The sequence below is a fragment of the Saccopteryx leptura genome, chromosome 1 (genome assembly GCF_036850995.1).
Source record: "Saccopteryx leptura isolate mSacLep1 chromosome 1, mSacLep1_pri_phased_curated, whole genome shotgun sequence".
Lineage (NCBI taxonomy): Eukaryota > Metazoa > Chordata > Mammalia > Chiroptera > Emballonuridae > Saccopteryx > Saccopteryx leptura.
In genome coordinates this window covers 250797296-250824593 of record NC_089503.1, presented here as the reverse complement: position 1 = coordinate 250824593, position 27298 = coordinate 250797296, and the positions used below count along the sequence as shown (strand labels likewise).

At 42.0% G+C, this 27298-nt stretch overlaps 1 protein-coding gene and 1 pseudogene across 1 annotated transcript in view; both read right to left on the bottom strand.

Annotated features, from left to right (window-relative positions):
* LOC136378491 (zinc finger protein 791-like) overlaps positions 1-14817 on the bottom strand; it is a 43543-nt gene extending 28726 nt beyond the window's left edge. The window contains 1 exon segment of the mRNA XM_066345487.1: positions 14659-14817. Coding sequence (XP_066201584.1) covers positions 14659-14799 — 141 coding nt within the window. The 5' untranslated portion in view covers positions 14800-14817.
* Positions 14818-22694: 7877 nt separating this feature from the next.
* LOC136388274 (zinc finger protein 878-like) overlaps positions 22695-27298 on the bottom strand; it is a 44263-nt pseudogene continuing 39659 nt past the window's right edge.

The following is a 27298-nucleotide window of genomic DNA, read 5'->3' as shown; positions in this document are numbered from 1 at the left end:
GCATAGCCAAGAGGGTAGGAAAAGACTTACAAAAGATAAGATTTCCTTCTCTTACTTTTTTACAGCTGAGTAGTATTCTATTGTACAAATATACCACAGCTTTTGTATCCAATCATCTACTGATGGGCGTTGGGCTGTTTCTGTACCTTGGCTATTGTAAATAATGCTGCAATGAACATGGAGTGCATATATTCTTCTGAATTACTGTTTTGGGTTTCTTTGGATATATTCCCAGAAGAGGAATCACTGGAACATAAGGTGGTTCCATGTTTAATTTTTTGAGGCTAACTCCATACTGTTTTCCACAGTGGCTGCACCAGTCTGCATTCCCACCAGTGCACAAGGGTTCCCTTTTCTCCACATCCTTGGCAAAGCTTGTTGTTTGTGGACTTATTATTTTTTGTGTGTGGACTTATTGATGACAGCCATTCTGACAGGTGTGAGGTGATATCTCATTGTGGTTTTAATTTGCATTTCTCTGGTGATTAGTGACGTTGAACATCTTTTCATATGTCTATTGGCGATCTGTATGTCCTTTTTGGGGAAGCGTCCATTCAGGTCCTTTGCCCATTTCTTTCTTTTTTGTGTGTGACAGAGACAGAGAGATGGAGAGAGGGACAGATAGGGAGAGAAATGAGAAGTATCAATTCTTCACTGCGGCATCCTCATTGTTCATTGATTGCATTCTCATATGTGACTTGACGGGGGGGGGGGGGGGAGGCTACAACAGAGCAAGTGACTCCTTGCTCAAGCCAGCAACCTTGGGCTCAAGCCAGTGACTATGGGGTCATGTCTATGATCCAACGCTCAAGCCAGCAACCTCATGCTCAAGCTGGATGAGCCTGCGCTCAAGCTGGCAACCTCAGGGTTTCGAACCTGAGTCATCCATGTCCCAGTCTGACACTATATTCACTGTACTACTGCTGGGTCAGGTCCATTTATTTGGATTGTTCTTTTGGTGTTGAGTTTAATGAGTTCCTTATAAATTTTAGATATTAAGCCCTTATCAGATGCACTGGCAAGTATGTTCTCCTATTCAGTGGGTTATCTTTTCACTTCGTTGATGGCTTCCTTTGCTGTACAAAACCTTTTTAGTTCAATGAAGTCCAATTTATTAATTTTTTGTTTCCCTTGCCTGAGGTGCTAGATCACAACATATATGCAATGACTTGTTTTTATATAATGAAACACTAACAGGAGGCTCAAGAAATGATCAAAACTGTATCTGGGGGTGGCTGGAGTGACAGTGCTGCAGGGACCAGAATATATTTGCAGGGGGTCTTCTTACCTTAGACTTTTCTATCTTACAAATTTATTTATTTAACATAGAAATTTACATCATACACCATAATTTACTATTCACTAACCATTCTAAGATTTAAATCCTTTAAACACTAATGGTTACAAATGTGTAGACCATTCAAAGAAAATGTTCAAAGCTCTTAGTGACTAAAAGAACATGGGACATTGTGTTTGTCCCTCCGCAGGTCTCACATGTATTTTCAGGAATACACAGCACATTATGAAGAAATAGGAGTTTGAGTTTAGCCTCTTAAATGTAGTAGGAGTTTAAAGATTTACAAAAGCTTTGACTAGTTTTCTTCAAATCAATTAAAAAGAAATTCAACTGCTTTAGCCTTTTAAATTTCAATATTCTCTAGGGACCTGGACCTACAAATACACTTTTTTTTTTTACACTCTTCTTCTCTCTCAAAAACAAATGTTTTTTTCCGAAAGCTGTAGATACTTGAGGGAATTCTTGTTGAGCTACCAAAATACCTTACAATTTTCTTCTCTCCTTCACACATAAATACTGGGTTTGAATGATTTTTGCTGAACTATTCAAACACTGGGTATATGTATTTAAAATACCAGTGGTGGTCCACAGCAACTCCACTGGGGAGCAGAGCCTGAGGTCAGTGTCATTAAGCCACACCCCCTCGCGCACACATTTTGAGCCTGAAAAGGGAAGTACTTGAAGGCCCAGTTATTCTTCCTGGGGGGGGGGGGGGGGGAGGTCTCCTCCTGCAGGTGTCCTACCTGCTTGCATCCACCAGGGAAAGAGCTTGTACATTGAGAAGCTTCAGCCCTGGAAAGCTGGGGGGGCAGGTACTCATGGGGGGCGGAGACACCCCTTCTGAGGTTTAGTTGTGGTTCCCCTGGGTCTGTTTCTAGGCACTGGGTTGAGTTTTGCATCCACAACTGTGCCTCTGTGCCCTGACTGGGAATTGAACTTAGGACATCCATACATGGGGCCGATGCTCTACCACTGAGCCAACCAGCCAGGGCCAGGAAAACAAATTATAACACATGCAATGTAATGCTGTATCAATGTAAGAAATCTCAAACCTGTGAAGATTTTAAGAGTTTATTTGAGCCAAAGTGATGACATAAGCCATGGAACATGATCTCAAATAAGTTTTACAGCTTTTTAAAAAAAAGCTTCTTTAGGCCCTGGTGGGTTTGCTCAGTGGATAGAGCATCATCCTGGAGTGCAGAAGTCCCAGGTTCAATCCCCAGTCAGGGCACACAGAAGCGACCATCTGCTTCTCTCCCCCTCGCTCTTCCTCTTCTCTCCTTCTTAACGATAGCTCAGTCGGCCCTAGTGTCAGTTTTAGGTGCTAAAACAATAGCTCGGTTGATTCAGCATCCACCCCAGACCGGGGTTGCTGGGTGGATCCTAGTTGGGCCCCAAGCAGAAATCTGCCTATCTCCCCTCCTCTTACTTAAAAAACCCCCACTAAAAACAAAAACAAAACTTCTTTAGTAACAGATTTTATTGTTAAAATATCTGTAAGTATTGTTATGTTTAAAAAGGTTAATTTCTTTTTCTTTTTTGACAGAGATTCAGAGAGATGGACAGATAGACAGGAAGGGAGAGAGATGAGAAGCATCAATTCTTTGTTGCAGCTCCTTAGTTTTTCATTGGTTGCGTTCTCATATGTGCCTTAGTGGGGGGGGGGGGCAGCAGAGTGAGTGACCCCCTTGCTCAAGCCAGCAACCTTGCACTCAAGCTGGTGAGCCCATGCTCCAAGCCTGATGAGTCCATGCTCAAGCCTGCAACCTCGGGGTTTCGAACCTGGGTCCTCCAATCCCAGTCCAATGCTTTATCCACTCTGAACCACCGCCTGGTCAGGCAAAAAGGTTAATTTCTTACAAAATTCTACTTTCAGTATTGCCAGATCACTTTACTTTCTATTTTATGTCACAATTTTTATAAACATGTATTTTCTTGAAGCCTCAATTTGCTGAGTTGTAAGTTAAAGGACTCTTTTACAAGTTTTCACACACACACATTCATTAAAAAAAAAAATTTTTTTTTAATCTGCTGATTTCAGTGGATTGGGGGGGGAGAGAGACAGACAAACAAGAACACTGAGCTGTTCCTGTGTGTCCTGACCAGACACTGAACCGGCAACCTGTGGGCTTTGGGATGACGCTGTTTATTTCTTTTCGGAGTTTTCTTGTGCACGTGAAGCCTGGTACTTGGCTGAATGTTTGTTAATAGTTCTCCCATGGATGTTTGTTCACTTTACCAATAATTATAAATGAGGAATTATGGCTTATCCTCTGAGTCTTCAACGTTTAGAGCTGTTGCTGAAAACATCTACTGTTCACAAAAATTAGGGGATCAGGGAATGTGCAGATAGTCCAGTACTTTCAGCCTTTTGTCTAGTGCATTTTCACCAATGAAATACGAGTTGGGCCTGACCAGGCGGTGGCGCAGTGGATAGAGCATCGGACTGGGATGCGGAGGGCCCGGGTTCGAGACCCTGAGGTCTCTAACTTGAGCGCAGGCTCATCTGGTTAGAGCAAAAAGCTCATCAGCTTGGACCTAAGGTCGCTGGCTCGAGCAAGGGGTTACTCGGTCTGCTGTAGCCCCACGCTGTAGCCCCATGGTCAAGGCACATAAGAGAAAGCAATCAATGAACAACTAAAGTGTCGCAATGTGCAACGAAAAATTAATGATTGATGCTTCTCATTTCTCCATTTCTGTCTGTCTGTCCCTGTCTATCCCTCTCACTGACTATCTCTGTGAAAAAAAAAAAGAAATGAGTTGGTTTTGCATCTCATTTGCATAGCTGACCATCTTTCTTTGACTTGTCGTTTGCTTTTCTGATATTCTTGTTTAATAAAAAAAAAAATCAAATGCTTTTTTTTATTGCTTCATATTCATTTTGAAATATCCCCTAGTTTTTGTGAGTGGTATTTATTATTATATTTACAGTGTGAGTTCTGTCACGTTATCTGAGAGCAGCTCAATGACTAAAGGCTTTGGCACATAGATACCATACACACGGATCTACTCACACTAAAATGCTTTTCTGGACTGGGGAGTATGACGATGAGAGGATCTTCCATATCGTTTACCGAGTGTTTCTTTAATGTGAGGCTACTGGTGTTTAAATGCTAAAGCTACAGTTGATTTCTCATCCACATTCACTATATGTATAATGTCATATCATTTCAGGTTGGAATACAGTGGTCCCTCATCTGTCACGGGGGTTAGGTTCCAGAACCCCCTGTGATAGACAAAAATCTGCAAAGTAGCAACCTTATATTTATTTTTTTATATCTATTTTAAGGTTTTATAAACCCTCCCCACACTCTTATAAACCTTTCCCACACTCTTATAAATGCTTCCTATGCTCTTGTTGGTGGCCTCCCATCCCTCAGCCAATAGTATGATCTCACGCAGGCAAACTAGCTCAAGCGGAAGCAGCGGTAGCTGCATTTTCCATATGTCTGAGTCTTTGTCTACTCATCTGGCCTATGTATTTTATTTTGATTTAATATCCTTTTAATATCTTTTATATTTTTATATTGTTTTCAATTTTTTAGGCTAGAAAATGCTTATTTTACTGTAAAAATAATTAAAATAATAAATATATAAAAATACCTATATACTGCAAAATCCCGCAATATAGCAAAAAATTCTGCAATACAAAATTAGATATGTACAATTTAAAAATCCATGATACTGTGAGACTGCGAAAAGAACCACGACATGACAGGGGATTGTATTTACTGAAGGGTTTCATTATTTTCTCTCCAGTGCTGGGGCCCCTCAGGCTATCTAAGGGAAGAACAATTACTGAAGGATTTCTCACATGTAAATGGCTGCTCCCCAGTGTGAGTTCTCTCTTGTCATATAAGATTAGCTTATTGACTGAAGGCATTCCCATACTTACATTTGAATGGTTTCTCTCTTGTGTGAGTTTTCTCATGTTGTTTAAGGTAAGAACTATGAAAGCTTTCTCACACTGATGGCATTCATATGGTTTCTCTCTATGGTGTGTTCTATTGTGACATGTACATTCAGAACTCTGACTGAAAGCCTTTCCACACATGAGACACATGTGTGCTTTCTCTCCAGTGTGGCTTCTCTTGTGCTGGCTGAGGCCAGAGCTTTGACTAAAGGCTTTCCCACACTGATGATAACATTCATAAGGTTTTTCTTCAGTGTGTATTCAATTGTGCTTTCTAAGATAGGAGCTTTGCAAAAAGCCATTGCCACAAAGATAGCATTTAAACGGTTTCTCTACACTGTGAGTCATCTAAGGCTAAAGCAATTACTAAAAGCTTTCCCACATACATGACATTCACATAATTTACCTCTAATGTGAATTTGTGTGTACTAAGGTGTGACTCTTCACTACGTGACTTTCCACACTGTTGGCTGACATAAGGTTTCTTTGTTATGTGAATTAACAAATGTTGCGTCAGAGCAGATCTGTGAGTGAACCCATTACTCACATCAATCCATTCCATAGGATCCTCTGTAGTGTGAGATTTCACTGGCACAGGAGGGGATATGCCCTTCTTGCTGATCTGAAGCATTACTGTCATTTTTTGGTTTCTAGGGGGTCTCTCGTGCTGCACTATGGCCTTGGAGAAGTCCAGCGCCTTCACTCCACAGCTCTTCTTCTTGCTCCAGCTGGAAAGCCACCACCGATCTGCTGATCTGATTCCCACAGACCAGGGGCTGATGTCTTCCCACATCTCTGTACAGCCTTCTCCACTCTGTACCCAGCAGGCCCACTTTTCCTGGGTGAAGTCTACAGTTGTATCCTTAAAGGTCACTGATGCCAGTGGCTGCCGGGTCAATAACTCAGTGTACAGGTGTCTTTTTCTGAATTTGCATTCACAGACAGTTCCAAGCACAAAGCAGGTAAGTCAGAATCCAAGACTGGAGAAGATGGTGAAGCCAAATGGGTGCTAAGGCCAGTTACACAAAGTAGCCAATTCTCTTTTTCCAATGTCTTAAACCATTTAGTTTTTTCTTCTAGAAGCAAATGCTTGCAGCTTCTTTTATGCATTTGAAATGAAGGAGGGATGTAAAAAAAATTGTGGAGAAAATAAGGTGGGGATTAGGTTAAAAGGATACTTAAGATTATATGCTTGCTTTTGGGTTAACACCTCACTTTTGGCATTTCAAAGGTGTGTTAACCTAGATGCACAAGAACAGTAGTCATGGCTGCCTTAAAACCTTTCACCAAGAATTTATAGGCCTGGGTTATAACAACTCATCATGACCGGCCCACTTAGAAATTTATTATCAAGTCACCCTGTAAAGTTACTTTTCATAGAACCCCCCTTTTGGTCATAAATCAATTTGAAGGATGCACTGATGACCAACCTTTTGGTTGGGTAGGGTGGTCTCACAGCACTAGAAAGGCTCATTCCTAGGAAATCTCAGTATTGACATTGTCTTGTGACCATTGGGGATAGGGCAATACTGTAATCATGGGATCTAAGTCAAATTTTTCCCCCTAAAAGGAAGGGCAGGTAAATGGAAGACAGTTAGGTCTTACGACCTGCATTGTGAAAATACACTCTGGATCATTACTAGCCTATGAACTATCATGATCCGAGTATTGCCTTCTCATTTTCTGTATTTGGCATTTATTTTTATTTTTAATTTTCTGTTTTATTTTATTTTTTTATTCATTTTAGAGGGGAGAGAGAGAGACAGAGAGGGAGAGAGAGAGGAGAGAGAAACAGAGAGAGAAGGTGGGGAGGAGCTGTAAGCATCAACTCCCATATGTGCCTTGACCAGGCAAGGCCAGGGTTTCGAACCGGCAACCTCAGCATTTCCAGGTCGACGCTTTATCCACTGCGCCACCACAGATCAGGCTATTTTTAATTTTTAAAATTTCTTTTTTTTATTTAAGTGAGAGGTGGGGAGATAGAGGGACAGACTCTTGCACGAGCCCCAACTGGGATCCACCCGGCAACCCTCATCTGGGGTGATGTTCTGTCCATCTGGGGCCACACTAGCAATTGAACCATCCTCGGTGCTGGGGGCAAAGGTGTTCAAATCAATTGAGCCATGGCTGCAGGAGAGGAAAAGAGAGAAAAAGGGAGAAAGAGAGAGAAGGAGGAAGGGGAGGTGAGGAGGAGCAGATAGTTGCTTTTCTTGTGTGCCTGACTGGGAATCAAACCTGGGATTTCCACATGCTGGGTTGACACTCTACCATTAAGCCAACCAGCCAGGAACATGTATTTGGCATTTATTATAACATTTACATAAGCCACGAAAAGAGCATTACCAGATAGTTTATACATGTTCAATAATTATAAACAGTTGGACTATATAAAAACCCCAAAGAACAAGTGTTAACTGTTATTATGACTAATATCATTAGCAGACAGGTAAAGACAATCAAACAAAATGAATTCTGAGTGCAATATCAATCTGTAGATATTTAAGTCTTGTCAGTATCTTGGGATAGCTATCTACCTTTGGTGTCAGCAGCTCCTCATCTTTAAGGAGTTTCTGATGTCTGTAGACAGGGGTAGATGTCCATTCATGGTTAGGCTCCTGATAAGATCCTTTCCAATGAGGTTGGAGTGTGTGTTTTATTAGATGTCATTTCCAGTAAACAACATCGTCAGGTGACCTTTAAAGTCTTTGTCTTGTGGGAGTTCAGTGTGAAAAGAAAACGGTTACCAACTTGGCATTTTTTTAAATAACTCTATCTAAACATGGCAATAATATAAGATGTTTCCTTTTCACAGCACCAGCTCATTCTTCTTCCATCTAAGTTCAGCTTAAATGCACTGTAATGTATGACAGAATAAAAAAACCTAAAAATGGGGACCCAGGGAACAGGGAAGAACCAAGCAGCCATCTTGGGTTTCCCAGAGTTCTGATTATTCTTTAATTTACAACCATTGTTTACCCATACAATATACCCTTGAAATTTTTCATCACTTATTTTACAATGCTTCCCGTGCAATTTCATACATAATGGTTTAAAAAATTTTAAATTAAATTTTTTAAAAATTTATTTATTGATTTTTAGAAAGAGAGAAAGTAGGGGGAGAAGCAGGAAGCATCAACTCATAGAAGTTGCTTCCTGTATGTGCCTTGACTGGGCAAGCCCAGGGTTTCAAACCGGTGACTTCAGGGTTCCAGGTCGATGCTTTCCCACTGTGCCACCACAGGTCAGGCTTCCCACGCAATTTCAAATCTTGAGATGTTTCATCGCCTTTTCTGAAACACTGTAAAGTTACTCCTAACATATAACGGGGATTTTAACCCTTAAAAACTCAATTTCTACTGAAGACTAAGAAATAATCATAAATAACTGGACTATAGTTTGGACATTTTATAACCTCTAGATACATTTTTCATAGACACAAAAGTCATTATTAACATGGATTCATTTTTATAAAACCCAGGCAAAAGAAGACCTGTCTGTTTTACTTAAACCAACAAACTTAAGCTAGCTTTTATTTACTACGGATTAATCTTAGATCATGTGGTCTTGAAATGCACGAGTTACTGTCTGTATTTCTGAGTTTTATGTTTATTTTAAATATTTTATTGAATTTATTGGGGTGACATTGGTTAATACAATTATATACATTTCAAGTGCACAATTCTATAATACATCATCTTTATATTTGACCCTCTTCTACCTCGTCCTACCCCCTTTACCTCTGGTAATCACCATACTGCTGTCTGAGTCTATGAGGATTTTTTTCCCCTAATCCCTTCACTTTTTTCTCCCAGCCACCCCCCCTCCCCTCTGACAGCTGTCAGTCTATTTCTGAGAATTTTAGTGTACCCAATTCTTACAAGCACTTGCCTTTAAATTAATTTTAACAATACCATTTGGAGGTAGAAAATTATCTCACATTTACAACATACATATATAAACATACACAGCACAGTTGGATCCAAATTGTCCTGGGGACAGTTATAATTTTTTTTCCTTCTTTTTCAAGTGAGAGGAGGGAGACAGAAAGACAGATTTCCGCATGCACCCCAACTGAGACTCACCCAGCAACACCACCTGGAGCTGATGCTTGAATACCGAGCTATTTTTAGTGCCTAAGGCTGACACACTAGGACCAACAGAGCTATCCTCAGTGCCTGGGGCCACACTCGAACCACTGGCTATGAGAGGGGAAGAACCGGGAGAGGGAGGGGGAGAGGGAGAGGGAGAAAGGGAGAGAGGAAGAGAAGGAAGGGGGATGAAGGGAGGATAGGAGGGAAGGAGAGGCACACACACACAGAAGTACTCACTTGTCCCACTTAGTTGTGCATTCACTAATAGCTTGCCGCATGTGCCCTGACTAGGGATCGAACCTGAAACCTCGGTGTTTCGAGATGACATTCTAACTGACTGAGATAACCGGCCAGAGCCAGCAAGCTTTTCCTAATTGTGCATGCAAAAATTGATTTAGAAGTATCAAAGAATCCTCAACTCAGCCATCTTAGTATTAATGGGAGGCTGGCTTCCAAGGGGCTTGTCCGGATGGAGACACAATTTCCACCTTAATTTTGAGATCTATGTGGCTTGAACAAACTTCTAGGGAAAACCATCCTTACATGCATGTTTCCAGATGAGCCAAATGCCATGGATGTCCCTATAGGACTGCTTTACGCCCTAGAAGAAATTTTTCCTCAGGTAACCCCACAGAGATTTTGAGTCACCTAAGAATACCTAAGCAAGGACCAGCAAGAGCTTATTGGACATCACCTAAACTGATACTTTCCAAGACATGGGCCCCTCTCTCAGCCTCCCTATTTTAGGGTGCTCTGCCTTTCTCCCCAGGACACGCGCTGACTTCTCTGTTTGGCTGTCATACCATGAGGTATGACAACTCCTGGTGCCTATGTCCATCACTCCAGAATCAGGGATCTAAACTACTGTTCCCCACTAGCTATTCAGGTTGGAGAAGCAAGTGTCCTTTCTCTTTTGGAGCTAAAGAAAATTCAGTCTCTCATTTAATCAGCAAAGATTTTGTTCAGCCTCCCACTAAGCAGTCCAATTAAAAAGAAAAATTAAAAGCAGCAACCCATTTCCTCCTCTTTCCCTGGGTTATCTCAATCCTTCCATAACTTGAGAATGGTCTAAGAACAGCTTAAACAAAGTCATGCCGCCTGGCCTGTGGTGGGGCAGTGGATAAGCCTTGACCTGGAATGCTGAGGTTACTGCATCAAAACCCAAGCTTGCCCGGTCAAGGCACGTACAACAAGCATTCATTCAGTGAACAACTAAAGTGAAGCAACTATGAGTTGACATTTCTCACTCCCCCCTTCCTCTGTAAAATAAATAAAATCTTTAAAAAAACCATCCCCAAAACTATATAAAAAATAAAATAAAGTCTTGCCCTGGTACTTGTACCTAAAGCAAGGAGATCCACAATTATGAGAGAAATTCACACAAATTCACCTGATGTGAAACAAGGGGCCAGTGGGGCACAGTGAGACCCTGCTTGTACCTATCACAGGGTCCAGGTGGTCCTAGGTAGGCTTCTTCAGATTCCTGCCAGCTTGTGATGTCAAACTTGTGGAGAATTTTTTTTTTTTTAATTCAGTGAGAGGAGGGGAGGCAGAGACAGACTCCCACATGGGCCCTGACTGGGATACACCTGGCAAGCACACTAGGGAGCGATGCTCTGCCCATCTAGGGTGTTGCTCCATGGCTCCGCACCCAAGCTCTTCATAGCGTCTGAGGCAGAGGTGATGGAGCCATCTTTAGTGCCTGGGGCCAACTCGCTCCAATTGAACCATGGATGCAGGAGGGAAAGAGAAAAAGAGAGGGAGAGAGAGAGATAGGGAGGGGTGGAGAGAAAAGATGGAGGAGGAGGGGTAGAGAGCAGAAGGGTCCCTCTCCTGTGTGTCCTGACCAGGAATCAAACCTGGGACATCCACACACCATGTCGACGCTCTACTACTGAGCCAACCGGCCGAGGCTGGAGAATTTTTTAAAGAATTTATTTCAGTGAAACTGATGATATATTCTGGGGAGCAAGATCTCAAATGCTCCCAAGAATAACAGTTTTGCACTTTCTTTTATGCATTTGAAATTAAGGAAGAAGTTAGGAAGATTACATGGAAGTGGGAGAAACCATGGTGGGACTGGATTACAGGATAGTTAAAATTAGGTGCTCTCATACAGTTTATAGGTTTTGAGCCTCAAAATTATTGTTGTTCCTTTTTTCAAAGGATCAACAACAATGGCTCTGGGAAACTTCCACTAAATGGCAAATCGCTTTTGCAAATCAATGGACAACTTTATACTGAAACAGTCAACTTAAAATCAGCTCAAAGACTAGAATTATATGCCATTATCATGGCTTTTCAGCAATTGCCATATTCCTCCTTTAATCTATATACAGACAGCAAATATTTACTTATGGTGTTTCCACTATAAAGACTGCTGTCTTAGGGACAACTGCGGATGAACTATTTCAGCAGTTCCTCCTTCTTCAAAGACTTGTATGTCAACATAGAGCTCCATGTTTTGCAGGGGTCCCCAAACTTTTTACACAGGGGGCCAGTTCACTGTCCCTCAGACCGCTAGAGGGCCGCCACATACAGTGCTCCTCTCACTGACCACCAATGAAAGAGGTGCCCCTTCCGGAAGTGCAGCGGGGGCTCGGATAAATGGGCTTAGGGGGCTGCATGCAGACCGCGGGCCAAAGTTTGGGGACGCCTGTTTTATAGGACATACTCGAGCTCACTCCATGCTCCCTGGAGCTTTAGCACAAAGGAATGCCCTTGTTGATCAAGCTACCCAAAAGAAAATTATTTGGAGAAACCATGACAGATTGAGCAATTCAGTCTCATACAATTCATCACCAGAACGCTGCAGCCCTGTGTAAGCAGTTTCAAACTTTCTCGGGAAGCAGCACGGCAGATTGGTAAATCCTGTCCAAGGCGTCCTATACTACAATCTGTCCCCTCATTTGGAGTTAACGCTCAAGGTCTCCTACCAGGACAACTTTGGCAAATGGAGGTTACTCAAATACCTTCACTTGGCAAACAGCCCTATGTCCACGTTACAGTGGATACTTATTCTGGATTTATAGTAACCTCTGCCAGAACAGGAGAGGCTGCTAAGCAGGTTATAGCTCATTGTCTGTATGCGTTGTTCTATTATTGGATTTCCTAAACTGGTTAAAACTAACAATGCTCCTGCATATGTAGCAAAAGCATTTACTGTATTTTGTCAAACCTTTGGAATTATAGGTATTTCTTACAATCTTTAAAGTCAAGGTATTATTAAAGCATACCCAGCATATTTTTTTAAGGTCAATTTAAAAAAATTTATGACTCCAGGGACTCATATCCTGGAACTCCTACAGGTCTACCAGATCATGCTTTTTACTTAAAAAATTTTAAATTTCTTTTGAATGCTGATGAACAGGAGACGCCAAATCTTCTTCTCCTGCAAACTTCTACCTTCTTTTATTTGATCCAGCTAATAACACTGTTTTGTCTTTCTCCAAATAGCTCCAGGTATACGGAAAAGGTTTATATAGGCAGATGGGGATCCTCAAAACCCTCAGCGAGATCTTCTGAGCATGGCTTTTAAGGTACCAAGAGGCAGAAAAAGCCCAATAGAGATCAGGGGAACTACCAGCTTTTAGGATATGCCCTTAAAGGCTCCAACGCCCCAAAGAAGTCTCATAGGAATCCATCTGCGTTCAATAGTGAAAAGGAAGGTCATTGAGCTAAAGCCTGCAGGCTTACATGCCTTTGCTGTGAGGAAAAAGGGACACTGGAAGGTAGGCTTCCCCCTCACTCCTTGAAGGGAGTGTTCAGTCTCTTCCAGCCCTGCTCCAGCCACCTATGACCTAACCTTGCCCAGAATGCTGGGGTTTGCCCCTGAAGGCTGAAGGTGCCCAGGGCCGTCGGCCCCATCTACGACACTGTGGACGAGCCTAGGGTATTTATTCCAAGAAGCAGGTAAACTGATCTCATTTGCACAAGGGCCACTTAAATATGTCTTGCCTGAATAGTCAGGTTTTTTATTCTTCCCTCAAATATCTCTGTGGTGGGTGTTGATAGTCCTATTTTCTGCTGCGTTGTTTAATATATAGTGTTTCCTTTATTCCTCCTACCTCAATGCCCCACTCATATTTCAGGCTGGGACCTACTCCTAATTTAGAGCTCTCTCTCCCCCTTTTGCCAACTTCTGTTGTGAATCTACCTTTGCCACCCAGCTTAGTGTATCCCAAGGCTCTCTTTACCAAGCCACAGTCACAGAGCTCCAGGGAAAAGCACCCTGGTCTCATCTCTCCAGGCAGAGGAGAACAGAAGCTCCATCTCCACACATGCTGCAGATGGCTTTTCCAGTCTACCTGAATCATTACCAGCTAGAAATACATTCCAGGTGGTTACTCTTGGCTTTCCTCTCATGTAAAATATGCACAAACAAACCTTTAAAAATGAGGTATTCGCCTGACTAGGCGGTGGCACAGTGGACAGAGCATTGGTCTGGGATGCAGAGGACCCAGGTTCGAGACCCTGATGTCGCCAGCTTGAGCGCGGGCTCATCTGGTTTGAGCAAAAGCCCACCAGCTTGAACCCAAGGTTGCCGGCTCCAGCAAGGGGCTACTCGGTCTGCTGAAGGCCCGCGGTCAAGGCACATATGAGAAAGCAATCAATGAACAACTAAGGTGTCGCAACGAAAAACTGATGATTGATGCTTCTCATCTCTCTCTGTTCCTGTCGGTCTGTCCCTGTCTATCCCTCTCTCTGACTCACTCTCTCTCTGTATTAAAAAAAAAAAAAAATCAACTTTAAAAATGAGGTATTCATTGATAGTGGGGAAAATTATAAAATACTGCGTTTATTTGACATGCATCACTAAGGACAAACAGCTGATAACGATTCGGTAATTCAAAGAGAAGCTGAGGTCTGGGAATGCCTGGAGGTTCTGGAAACCTCGAGATTTATGGCCAGTCCTAGGAAGAGCTATACAGGGTCGTGTATTTGCGACTGCTTCCCACACACTAGAAAAAATCAAGAGAGAATGGGTCCCCTGGGTAGAAAGGAGGGATTGGGAACGCCACAGGCCACAGCCTCTTCTATGCATAAACCCCGCAGAATGAGTCACTTCTCTCGCCCCCTCCCTATGATCCTTCTGAAAGTCACCCCACCAACTGGGGTGACGCGGCGCCGTGGGCGCAGAGCTGCTCAGAGAAACTCCTAGCCCGGGCCCACGCTGCGGCGCGCAGTGACGGGACAGGTCGCCCGGAGTCCCAGCTGCTGGCCCAGCCCCTCCGCTATGAGCCGGCGGGGTTGAAGCCCGAGAGGCGCTCCCCGGGGGAGGCAGAATCCTGAGGTGACCGCGGGCAGACCGGGTACCACCACCAGGCCCTCGATCCGTCCTGGACCCGCACACTCACCATTTTCAGGCCTCTGGGATCCCCCGGCGTCGTCCCTGTGGCTTCGCCGCGGGTACAAACCACAACCGGACTGACTTTGCGGAAGAGGAACTGGACAGCAGAGCGCACGTGACACTCGATAGCCAGCATAGCCAGGAGCATCCAAGCGCCTTGAGGAGAGTTGCTCCACCCAACTGCCCTGCTACACCTCTGATTGGACAGCTCGCAAAGACACGCCTCCCTGTTCCTGACTGACTACCCTAGGAACAAGTCGCAGGCTTGAGCAGAACGAGTTTCCGCTTTTGGGTGGGATCTAAGGTGGCTTGCTGATGAAGTAAAGCCAGCTGCAGCAGTTCCAACGTGTTGGGCCATTCGGGTTGTTATACTGGAACATCGAGAAATAGACTTTGCCACACAATTAAGTAGCCAAATTAAGGAGTCTTTATTTCAAAAGCCGGTAACCAACGAGGGAACTAGCGTTTCAAAAACTAGCGGCCCCAAACACACTCAGGAGCAAGCTTTTAAAGGCAAAATTACATTCTGGCCAGGGCATGGGGAGGAGGGGAAGCCTAGTAGTAAAACAAAGCAGTGAAATAGACTCATTTACAAGGTTTATCTATAGGATAAATTCTGGGAGAAACACTCTGGGTATATCTGCAACCTTGCAAAACTAGCCCAAGGCCACAGCCTGCAAAACTAGCCTGAAGGCCCGGGTAGGGAGTGTTTTAGAAAAAGTAAGATCTGCCAAAAGTCACTTTGCTTCATTTCGGGATGTTTTATGCACCTGTCTGTCTGCTGCCCAACAACTTTTTCCCCCCAGAGAGCATTGTCAGAGTGTCCGGGGTTCTAGGTAATAAAGAAATGAGCCTGACCTGTGGTGCCGCAGTGGATAAAGCGTTGACCTGGAAATGCTGAAGTTGTCGGTTCAAAACCCTGGGCTTGCCCGGTCAAGGCACATATGGGAGTTGAAGCTTCCTGCTCCTCCCCCCTTCTCTCTCTCTCTCTCTCCTCTAAAATGAATAAATAAATAAAAATAATTAAAAAAAAAAAAGAAATGAAGCAGCATAGGTGCTTCTAACCTGGATATGAGACAGGTGGCCTGGGTCTTCCCCTTGCTTCATTTCCTTTTATATTATCATTGGCCAAGCTTAGGCTTCTGTTGTTATTTAAGCAACTGCAATGTACCCAAAGCCAGGCATCGGAGACTTGTGGAGCCAAGATTATACAGTAGTCCGAGCAGTGGAGTCTTTGCCCAGTCTCTTAACCATAACGCTACATGAAGGGACAGAATGTAGACTCCGGGGGAGAAACTGAGGGAGACTCGCATTTCAGCCTTAGGAGTTGATATCACTGGTTTATGATTAAGTTTTCTTCTTTTGATCTGGGTATATCATTAACTCTTCATATTAGTCGATCAGGGTTTGATTCCATTCTTGGCACACTACTTAAACGGGAGGAGAGAATCTTCTAAGAGAACTAGATGCAAATTGGAAGGAGTGGGGCAGGGTGATAAGGGGCCAAAGATGATACATGGGTACTGAAGAAATTTTCAGATAAAAAAAAATTAAATAAGCTGTGAACACCGACAGAAGAAAAGTGGGAAGGCAGGTTTGATGCCTAATCATAATTGTTTTGAGAGAAAAACAATGGATCTGATACCAGTTACTAGCAGAATCTTTGTTTCTGTCTAGAGAGGAGGTGAGGGGCAAGGGAAGCATGTTCAGCCAGACCTCAGTCTGTATGTTCCCTGGTTTGTAAATGGAAGTCCTTGCTACTGCCTTTGAGCTCTGGAACTGTTCTCTCTTCTTTCAGGGGGAAATAACAGATGGTCACGCTGGAACTGAGTTTATCTGAATCTTCAAAACCTTCTTGTGCACAATTTATGATGTCACTTTTTTGCAAATTCAGTGCTTTCTTGTAGTTTTCCTTTTGAGATAAGCCACAGGAGCCTCATTTTAGTTGGGCATTGGCTATTAGCGGCAAAACTCCTTTCTTATTTAATCAGCTTCTCCAAAGGAATTGTTAGGTCAGACAAAGGAGGGACGCACAGGCCTGATGAGTTTTATAAGAAGTTTATTTAGGCATCTGTAAAACAGATGGGCTGAGACCCTAGTGGCATCAGCAGAGAGCTGCAGGAAGGGGGTGTCTGATATAGGGGTTGCTGCAGGCATTTACTGGCATGGGGTTGGATGCACCTGGATATGATCAGATTAGCATGTTTTGGTTTGTTGCCTTTGATCATAGATTGTCTCCCTTTCCCAACCCTCAGGTCCCTCTTGATGGCCTTGTCCCAGGGACATTTCCCAGAACCTTCCCAGGATGGGAGAAGTTGCTTAAGGACAGGGGGAGGTTGGGTGACAGAAGGGCTTAATGAAGAAGTTCCCCGAGTGGGAGGTTGGGTGAGGGGGAATTTGAGTTTTGAAGGGACTATAAGTTTAAAGGAGTCCTGGACCCACACCGAACAGGAATAAGGCTGAGTCCAGGTAGATCCTCTCTCTGAGGGCGAAAAGATTTTGGCAGTCTGACTAAAAATAACACGTGGAATCTGCCACCTGAGTCTCTCTTCCATATTTATTTGAATTTTTATGCATTTTGCTCAAGGAATTGAAGTTAACAGGTCAGCATCTGTAAGCATGGAAGACATTTGAGTTGTTCAAGTGTTTGTGGCTGAGGTGTGGACAGCTGAAGCACTACGGAGAGGCTAAACCCTGACTGGCTGCATGGTTGGGAGGTGATGCTGACGTAGCCCCAAATCCTGGCCCTCTTGAATCCAGAATGTATTCAGTATAGTCGCACAAACTCTAGTTCTGGATGCTGGAAGTCCAAGATCAGAGTGCCAGCATAGTTAGTTTCCGGTGAGAGCCCACATCCAAGTCTTACTACATTTTGATCTTTGCTTAGGCGGCGTCCCCAAACTATGGCCTGTGTGCCACATGGGGCCCCCTGAGGCCATTTATCTGGCCCCCCGCCGCACTTCCGGAAGGGGCAGCTCTTTCATTGGTGGTCAGTGAGAGGAGCACTGTATGTGGTGGCCCTCCAATGGTCTGAGGAACAGTGAACTGGCCCCTGTGTAAAAAGTTTGGGGACACCTGGCTTAGAATGTTGAGGCTTTCACCCATCACTTTTTCACCTTAAGATACGTGGTACTTTAGAGCAAGCCTATGGCAGCCCAAGGTATGTTCTGGTGGGAAGTTTGAAACCTCCGAGCCCTCCTTGTGCACAGGGACTCTTCTCCAGCCAAATAGAAGCTGAGATGTGTTCAATAAAACTCTCAGGTTTACATCTTACACTAGAAGGAAATATATTTTAGATAGTTTTTGAGTGTGTGCCTAGAGAATTTGTAAATGGCTATGATCTCCTTGAGGCAACTGAATTTCCATTTTCACCATTATTAGAAAAAAACAATAAAAATATATAAGTGCAGGTACTACCTAAAAACTCTTAATATACTTAACACATTGATGTGAAACTTCAAATGCATTTATTTGAATAGCTTTATTGGAATACGCTACATAAACCATAAAAAGAATCCCTTTATTGTGTACAATCCACTGGTTTTCAGCACATTCAAAAATACTGAATCATCACTATAATTTATGAACACTTTTGTTACCTCAAAAACAAACCCCTATGCCTTTTAACTTCACTTCCCAATATCTTTCCATTCTCTTCCTCCAAGCAACAATCCTAGGCACCCTCTAATCTACTTTCTATCTCATTAGATTCCCCTATTCTAGATTTAAATGTGAATAAAATCACATAAGATGTCTCTGTAAAAGACTTTTGTTACTTAGCATAATTTTCTCAAGGAATATCCATGTAAAAGAACATATGGTAACTTCATTCATTTTTCATAATCATTTCTAATTTTTATTTTTTTAAGTTAGAGGAGGGGAGATAGGCAGACTCCCACATGTGCCCTGACCGGGATCCACCTGGCAACCTCCATCTTGGGCTGATGCTTGAATCAACTGAGCTATCTTCAGTGCCTGAGGCTGATTCTCAGACCAACCAAGCAATCCTCAGAACCTGGGGTCGATACTCAAACCAACTAAGCCATTGGCTGTGAGAGGGGAAAAGGGGGAGAAGGAGGGGAAGAGAAGCAGATGGCTGCTTCTCATGTGTGCCTTGACTGGGGATCGAACCTGGGATGTCCACACACCAGGCTGACGCTCTACCACTGAGCCAACCAGCCAGGGTCTATACTCATTATTTTATTGTATTGCTCTTTCTAATGGAGTCAGATAGTTCTCATAAGAGTTCTTCCATTTCTTTTTTTACTCTTGATTCTCTCTTTTCTTCCACTTGAGTTATTTCTAGATTTCTATCTCTGATATCACTAATTCTTTTTTCCAACTGGTCTGCTCTATTTCCTAAACTTGCTAGTTCACATTTCATCTCATTTATTAAGTTACTTTCTCCAGAGTTTCTATTTGGTTCTTTTTTATATTTTCAATGTCTTCGATAAAGTACTTTTGTTCATAGATTTTATTTCCAAGTTAATGCAATTGCTTCTCTGAGTTTTTGAATATCTCATTGACGATTTTCAGAACTGCAATCTTGAATTCTCGGCCATTTGAATGAGTCTTTAAGTTTAGTTTCTGGAGATATTTTATTTTCCTTCTGTACTTCCATGTTTACCCTGGTTATTTGTGGTACTTGATGGATTATTTTTCTGTGTAGGCATTTTAGGGACTGAAATTTCTCTTTCTCTTATTTTCTAAGTACTTGATATTTTTATTTGTTTAGCAGGTTGGTAAGTAGAGGCCTTTGCTTTGTTTTACTGAAGATGGTTTTTTTCTCTTATCTGTACTGCTGGGATTTTTTTACCTCTGAGGGGCCAAGTCACCTGGGTCAGGGAAATGCACAGTATTGCCAAGGAGGTGGGTATCCTCCTTACTACCCAATTGCTTTTGTCTCCGGGCACCAATCCTCTGATAGGCTGAGTCAGGTGATGGGGCTCCCAACCTCTGTGTTTGCAGCTTTACTTTTCTGTAACCAGAAGTCAAGCTTTGTATGCCATGCTGTGTACACCATGTTTTGCAGGCTTCTACAATTGCCTCTAACCAGGTTCTGCTGCAGTGTGAGGAGACAGGCTCTCCCATTAAGGGCTCAGTCCCTTCCAATGGGTTTAACTGCAGTGGGTGCAGACCTCTAGGATGAATTGTTGCTTCTGCCCGTTTGGATCTCACAAGTGAGGGTTGCAATGTTGTGCTGGCCATGGGAAGGTGATGCAGGGGGCTGCATTCTGAGGTTTTGGCTGCCTGGTAATGATGGCTACTCAATTGCCACCACACTCTTCTGGTTCTCATCTCCAATCCCTGGTTCAGCTTTAAGCGTACTGGCTACTCAGGGAAGATTGCTGCCTCTACCCCTCAGGTCCTCCCAGTAGGGGTTGCACCCTGACATTTCACCAGTACCGTCTCTTTTGGGACTGCAGTGAATGCCAGGCTGTGTCTATTTCCTATCTTTGTCTTTCCCTGTCTTCCCAGATATGCCCACATCCAAATGTTTCAATGCTCAGATCTTTCTGATGTTATTGTGTTAAACAGGAAATCCTTGTTGAGTTACAGTTGTCCAGCTTATAACTTCAGGGAGAGAGACCTAAGGGTTCTCTCATGCTGCTGTGCTGCTTACATTGCTCTATGAAGGCTTTTTATATATTTTTGATGCAAGTCCTTTATTAGATATATCAAGATATGTCATTTGAAAAATTTTCTGAGTTTTCCCTCTCTTGCTTTAAAATTTTTATTTTTAATATGCACATATTATAACATTTTAACCATTATTAAATGTAGTTCAGTAGTGAGAATACACTGACATTGGGAAACCAGTCACATAACTGTTTTTTATCTTTCAAAACTAAAAATCTATACATGTTAAACATCTGCCCAATTTCCCTTACCCTCAGGCACTGGAAACCACCATCCTGTCTTCGTGAATTTCACTATTCTAGGTACCTCATATAATAGGCCAGGCAGTAAGTCTATGTCTTGCCGCTCTCTGTTTTAACTGCTGTTTTTACACGGGGGCTTGTTGATGTGGTGCTCAGGCCTTTAGGTGGGAAAATGCTCTTATGTTATGATTAAACCTGTAATATTTTGGTGGGACAGAATCCATGGACTATGAACTCAAAACACATTCTAAGCATTGATCTCTGCCTTTTTTGTCATGTAGGAAACCTGGAGTCTAGGAGTTACCTGACTAATCTTACCCCAATCTAATAAGGAAATACTCAAATTGCTTATGGTTTATGTAAAAATGAAACCAAAATCATTTTAACCAAGAAGTAAATACAGAGAGCAATGCTAACGTGATTGCCTGCTGTTTGTGTCCAATCTTTAATTAGAGATAGCCTGTTTGATTTAGGGACAAAATGCAGCAACTCTGCACAAACTCCATCAGGTGTGTTGGAGGCACACTGTCTATAGCTCAGGAACTTCCTGGTCACTCATGTACTCCCAAGAGAATCCCAAAGTGGCTAGTATGTCTAGAAAAGTAACCTCATTCAAAACAGACTGCATTGATATTAAGAAAACACACTTCCCTTCTGTTGGTGGGATATACCAGGGGCCCATTTTCAGCGCTGAGCTCCAAGTATTAGTATCTCTTCAATGAGGAGAACTATAGTTAGAAAGTGCAAGGGTTCTACATTGATGGCTCAAGGCAAAATGGGAAGCAGGTTGAAGAGCATGATTAACTCAGGGCCTGGAACGGCCTCCATTACAGAAAGATTTTGTCAGCTGTCAGCAATGGCTGCTCGAACTGTATACAGCATGGGCTGAGAAATAGTCTCTTGAATGAGAATACACTGGGTAATTTATGTCCACCATGGGTAGTTTAGAGACCTGAATGCCTCTTTAGCAAAGAGATGTGGGGATGTGACTTATTTCAATAAATTCTAGAGCCATTTTTTTCTCATTTAAAGTCACTTTTTAAGTGTTGTGGGAATAAGTAAAAAAGCAGATCTGATAAACATGTGACACATGTGGCTGAGGGGAATCAGCTCATGGTATATGTTCTGCCACCAGCCCTGTCATCTTTTTAGCTCACAATCCCTTGGTGTTGCCTAAGACAAAGTATTATGAAAAGAATAATTCACATGAATCTCTCATATCTTTGCCAAACACAATATTTATTCCAATGGTTTATTAGTAAAAAGGCTCCTATACCCCCCACCCCAAAGGAGCCTTCTCAGTATGAAAGGTAGACTATAGATAATGGACTAAAGACATCCAGGAACTGTCACAAAACCAGTAGGATAATCCAACAGAAATCAAACTTCATTTTTCAATGTCCCCTTAATACACAAAAAATAGAACATTATCAAAATATTAAACTCAAATGCATATTAGAAATACACTTCAATTCCCCTATGAATCAAAATGGTTTCAAAATGGAAATATAAAGTAGTATTCACTGATTTAAAGAAAAAGTGATAATTATAATCTTATATATTATTGTTGAATGATGACTCTTGGAAATATCTGAATATTCAGCTCTGAAAATAAATAGAAATCCACAGTCTCACAGTGCCACTTTAAGAAGGAGGTTTGATAAATACAATATATTTACATTTAGAGTAATTCTTTTAGGCCCTGGCCAGTTTGCTCAGTGGATAGAGCATTGGCTTGGTGTATGGACATCCCAGGTTTGATTCCCAGTCACAGCACATAGGAGAATCAACCATCTGGTTTTCTTCCTTCCCCTCTCCCCCTTCTCTCTCTCTTCCTCTGCCACAACCAGTGGCTCAATTGGTTTGAGGATTGACCCTGGGCACTGAGGATGGTTTGGTTAGTCTGAGCACATCAGCCTCAGGTGCTAAAAATAGCTCAATTGATTTGAGTATTGGCCCCAGATGGGGGCTGCCGGGTGAATCCTGGTTAGGGAGCATGCAGGAGTCTGTCTCACTATCTCCCTTCCTCTCACTTCAAAAAAGAAAAGAATAACTTTTTTAGGTTGAAAATTTCCTAGAACATTACACATGGATTCATTTCCATCAAGATTTCTCATGTTACATTTATATCTTTTTTTTTTTTCACATGTAAGGATGTGGATCAACTGAAGTCTTTCCTACGCTGTTTATACCCAACAGGACAGTGAGTCTTTTTATGCCTTTGGAAGGGACTGAGGAAACTGAAGGATTTTCCACATTCTTCACATTCATAGGGTTTCTCTCCAGTATGAATTCTTTCATGTACTTTTAAATAACTATAATCTCTGAAGGCTTTACCACATTGTTTACATTCACGAAGTTTCTCTCCAGTGCGACTCATTTCATGCCTGCGTAATGTACTGGGAAAATAAAATGCTAACCCGCATTCTTTACATCGATAAGGTCTATTTTCAGTATGTACATTCATGTGTGCTCGAACACCGAATGGATAAATGAAAGCTTTCCCACATTCCTTACACTGATGAGGTCTATTTCCAGCATGTATTTTCATGTGTGTCCGAAATCCTGACAGATGCACGAAGGCTTTCCCACACTGCTTACATTCGTATGGTTTCTCTCCTGTGTGCAGTCTCTTATGTATCTTGAGGCCTTGGTGATTGCAGAAGGCTTTTCCACATTCCTTGCATTCATATGATTTGTCTCCAGTATGAGTTCCTTTGTGTAATTGTAAGGAATAGTAATAAACAAAAGCTTTACCACATTTACATCCATAGGGTTTCCCTCTCTTGTGATTTCTTTCATGTACTTGGAAACCTCCATGAGAACTGAAGACTTTACCACATTGTTTACATTCATAAATTTTCTCTTCTGTGTGAATTTTTTCATGTGCTTCAAAAGTATGTTGATACCTAAACACTTTTCCACACAGTTTACATTCATAAGTGTTCTCTCCTTTGTGATATCTTTCATGTACATGAAAACCTCATTGAGAATTGAACACTTTACCACATTGCTTACACTCATAGGATTTCTCTCCTGTATGAATTCTTTCATGTGATTGAAAAGCACAATGATTTCTAAAGAGTATTTCACACTGTTTACACTTATAAGGTCCATATCCATTGTGCATTGCCATATGTTTTTGAAAGCTTGTGAGCCACATGAAGGGTTTCCCACATTCCTCACATTTGTACTGTTTTTCTCCTGTGTGAATCCTTCCATGTGTTTGAAAAGATGTATGGAAACGAAACACTTTCCCACATTCCTTACAATTATAGATTTTCTCTTCAGTGTGCATCCTTTGATGTATTTGAAATAAACTTGAAGAAATGTAAGTTTTCCCACATACCTTACACTTAAATGGCCTATCTCCATATTTCAGATACTCATGTGGTTTGTGTCCAGTGTGACATCTGATGTGCACATTAAGGGAAAAGTCATGCATGAAAGCTTTTCCACACACACTGCATTCATGTGGTTTTACTCCAGTAGCTTCCTTGTTCAGACTGAGGTTTTCTCCATGTTGATGACCCTCTTTACTTTCACAGAGTCTTTCTACCATTTGACTTCTGTAAAAAATGAAAAGTACATTATTAATAATTTTATAATAGTTTTAAAAATATTTATTAGGATTTAAAGGAAAAATATGTTTCCTGTCTTGTCTGAATTCTCTGAAGTTGAATATACCAAATGCTCTCCAGGAGGATGTCACCCTTGCAATGATCAAAACAGTGATATTCATATATGGCGCTTATTAATACAGTTTCTAATTTTACAAGCACTGAATATTTATGTCACAAATAAAGGAAGTATTTCTGGTAAAAAATTTTAAGGAACAACTAAATTTGAAGCATGAGTTATTTTGTGTTCTTCTTCTAAATTCACAACATACCAGGATTCTCATATGAGACACTACTTCTATTATGAGTGTGACTCACCTTAATTTTCTCCCCTGGTTTTTGTACAGATCTTCAATGTCATGATCTTCCCATTTGTTGCCTAAAATGTAGACCCAGAAAAATGATTCTAAAATATTAAAAGTAATGAAAAAATTATTAGATTCTATTTTTATTGTTAGCTGTGCCCATGCCTAGTTTATTTACCAATGTCCTCCTTTTCCACATTCCACATCTTAGAAAAAAGATAATGAGCAAAACATACTTGTTCTGTATTTGACCAAGTGAAGGAAAGTCATCCTCCTTACCTATTGAGTTCAGGTTCCTGAAAGTTTCCTGCATTACATTTCTATACAGTTTCTTCTGTGGAGGATCCAGTAAAGCCCACTCTTCCAGCGTAAAGTTCACAGCTACATCCTCAATGGCCACAGCATCCTAAAATATGCATCCAAGTATGTTTACAGTAGGATGCGTGAGACTGAGTGCACATGACATCTCTACTCCATTTATGGGAAGCTTATGTATGATTCTCTCATCTCTAAACATTTATGCTATGACTTGATCATCAGAAACTTATTCTGTCCACACTTATTTCCTTATAATTTTTTTTTTGTGTGTGTGTGTGACAGAGATAGAGTGAGAGGCAGATAGGGACAGACAAACAGGAACGGAGAGAGATGAGAAGCATCAATCATCAGTTTTTTGTTGCAACACCTTAGTTGTTCATTGATTGCTTTCTCATATGTGCCTTGACCAGGTGGGGCTACAGCAGAACAAGTGACCCCTTGCTCAAGCCAGCAACCTTGGGCTCAAGCTGGTAAGCCTTAATCAAACCAGATGAGTCCACGCTCATGCTGGCAACCTCAGGGTTTCGAACCTGGGTCTTCTGTGTCCAAATCCTATGCTCTATTAACTGCGCCACTGCCTAGTCAGGCCTTCCTTATAAATTTTAAAGCATGATGAACACTTGGAAATGATTTACACACCTTTACTGTGGTCACATTATATCTTATTCTTCTTTAATGGCAGGGTTCAGAGAATGTTGAGAAGTGACAGATATGCTACACAAATAAAACAGGTATCATCATTTTAAGGCGATCAATACCTCCTGAAAAAAACTCTTTTATCTCCTTCCTTATTACCCATTATTTACAGCTCTCCATGAGGCAGAGGGTCAAATCTGAATAAAATTTTAATCAATTAAAAAATGGAATCTTTTTCTTCTATTCTCATCACCAAACATGAGACTATGAGAGACCAGTGGAAATCCAACTTTTAATAAGGTCTAGCTGGCCATGATCATCCCTGAAGTACTTAGGGCCTTTGGAAGTAGCCAGACAGAGCTGGAAAAATCGAAATATTTTTGTAAAAAGCTACTATTTTCGTCTTGTATAGTATGTCCCACAGTGGCAGTTCTGACTTTCTCTCTCTGACCAATATAAGGGGCTATAAAGTTAATTGGAATTTATAGAGTTCAGGCACTAGGAAAAAGGCACATCTTAAACCTCAAAATCCCTATACTCTGTGCCTCAGGGCTGCTTGCAGCCAATCACCGGCAGACGCGGCACACACAGTAACAATACGCCAGAAGTGCTCTTTACGGCAGGAACGAAGGAACAGGTTGAGAGTTGCCAATTGCAATTGTGTTCATTGAAATCCACAACGGTTTGAAGGCAAATCTGCCCATGAGTACAACACACATGAAGGACTCAACAGTGCTTTTCTCCAAAACACCATAAAATCTCCATTTTCAAATTGCAGAAGAAAGTGTTTCCCGACCAGCCAACCTGGAAGCTGCACTCCCAAGTTCTCTAATTCCCAGCTCCCACGTGGAGTAAGGCAGCAGTGTATCTCAAGCCCTGAACCTATGTCCAATCCCTGAGCTGCTGGCTGCACACAGCCAGGACGGTAGGAAGGGTTTGTTACGTCGGTAACTGTGGGGAGAGCACGGCAGGCCGCTCCAGCAGGCAGGAAATGGCTTGAGAGCAAGAAGAGATGCCTGGACTTTTTGTATAATTGAAGTCAGGGGGTCGGTTAGAGCTCTGGGTCACACACACGAGCAGGACCTTAGAGGACTGAATCTCCTGACACCTTTAAAGGAAAGAGCACCAAGGCCCTTATCACGTTTTGTAAATGTGGGTCAAAGCAGAATGAGGAGGGATGAGACTGGAAAGCTGTCACCTGTCAATCATTGAAAACTGAAGTCAGAAAATTCTGGTTTCTGGTTGGACATTTTAAGAACTTGGAAGCCATCATTACAGACCTCATAGGAAAACCAAGAACCCTTCAAATGAACAACTTTTCTTAGATTCATCTGAGGATGGTGGTCACAATCAAACCACCATCTTCAACATTGCAAAAGAGAAAATAAATCAGCACTTTAAAATACAGTATGCCCCAAATATTCTGTTCTTATCAAGACCTGTAATGCAAAGATGAAAAGAACAAACATCACAAAACATGATATCCATGAACTGTGGAGCAATTACAGAAGATTAAAATACACATAATGGAAATACCTAAAGAAAAAGACAAGGGAACAGACAAAATAGGTAAATAGTAATCACTTGAGATTCTCCTAAAATTAATCATAGTCAACAAATTGTACAATTAAGAAGCTCAGTGAGCCTGGCCTATTATGGTGGCGCAGCGGATAAAGTGTTGATCTGGAAGGCTGAGGTCACTGGTTCGAAACCCCCAGCTTGCGTGGTCAAGGCACTTACGCGAAGCAACTACTACAAGATGATGCTTCCTGCTACTCAACCCCCCACCCCTTGTCTCTCTCCTCTAAGGAAAAAAAAAAGCAGTTTAGTGAACACTAAATATGGAAAACATCAGAAATGCACACCAAGTATGTTTGTTTAAACTA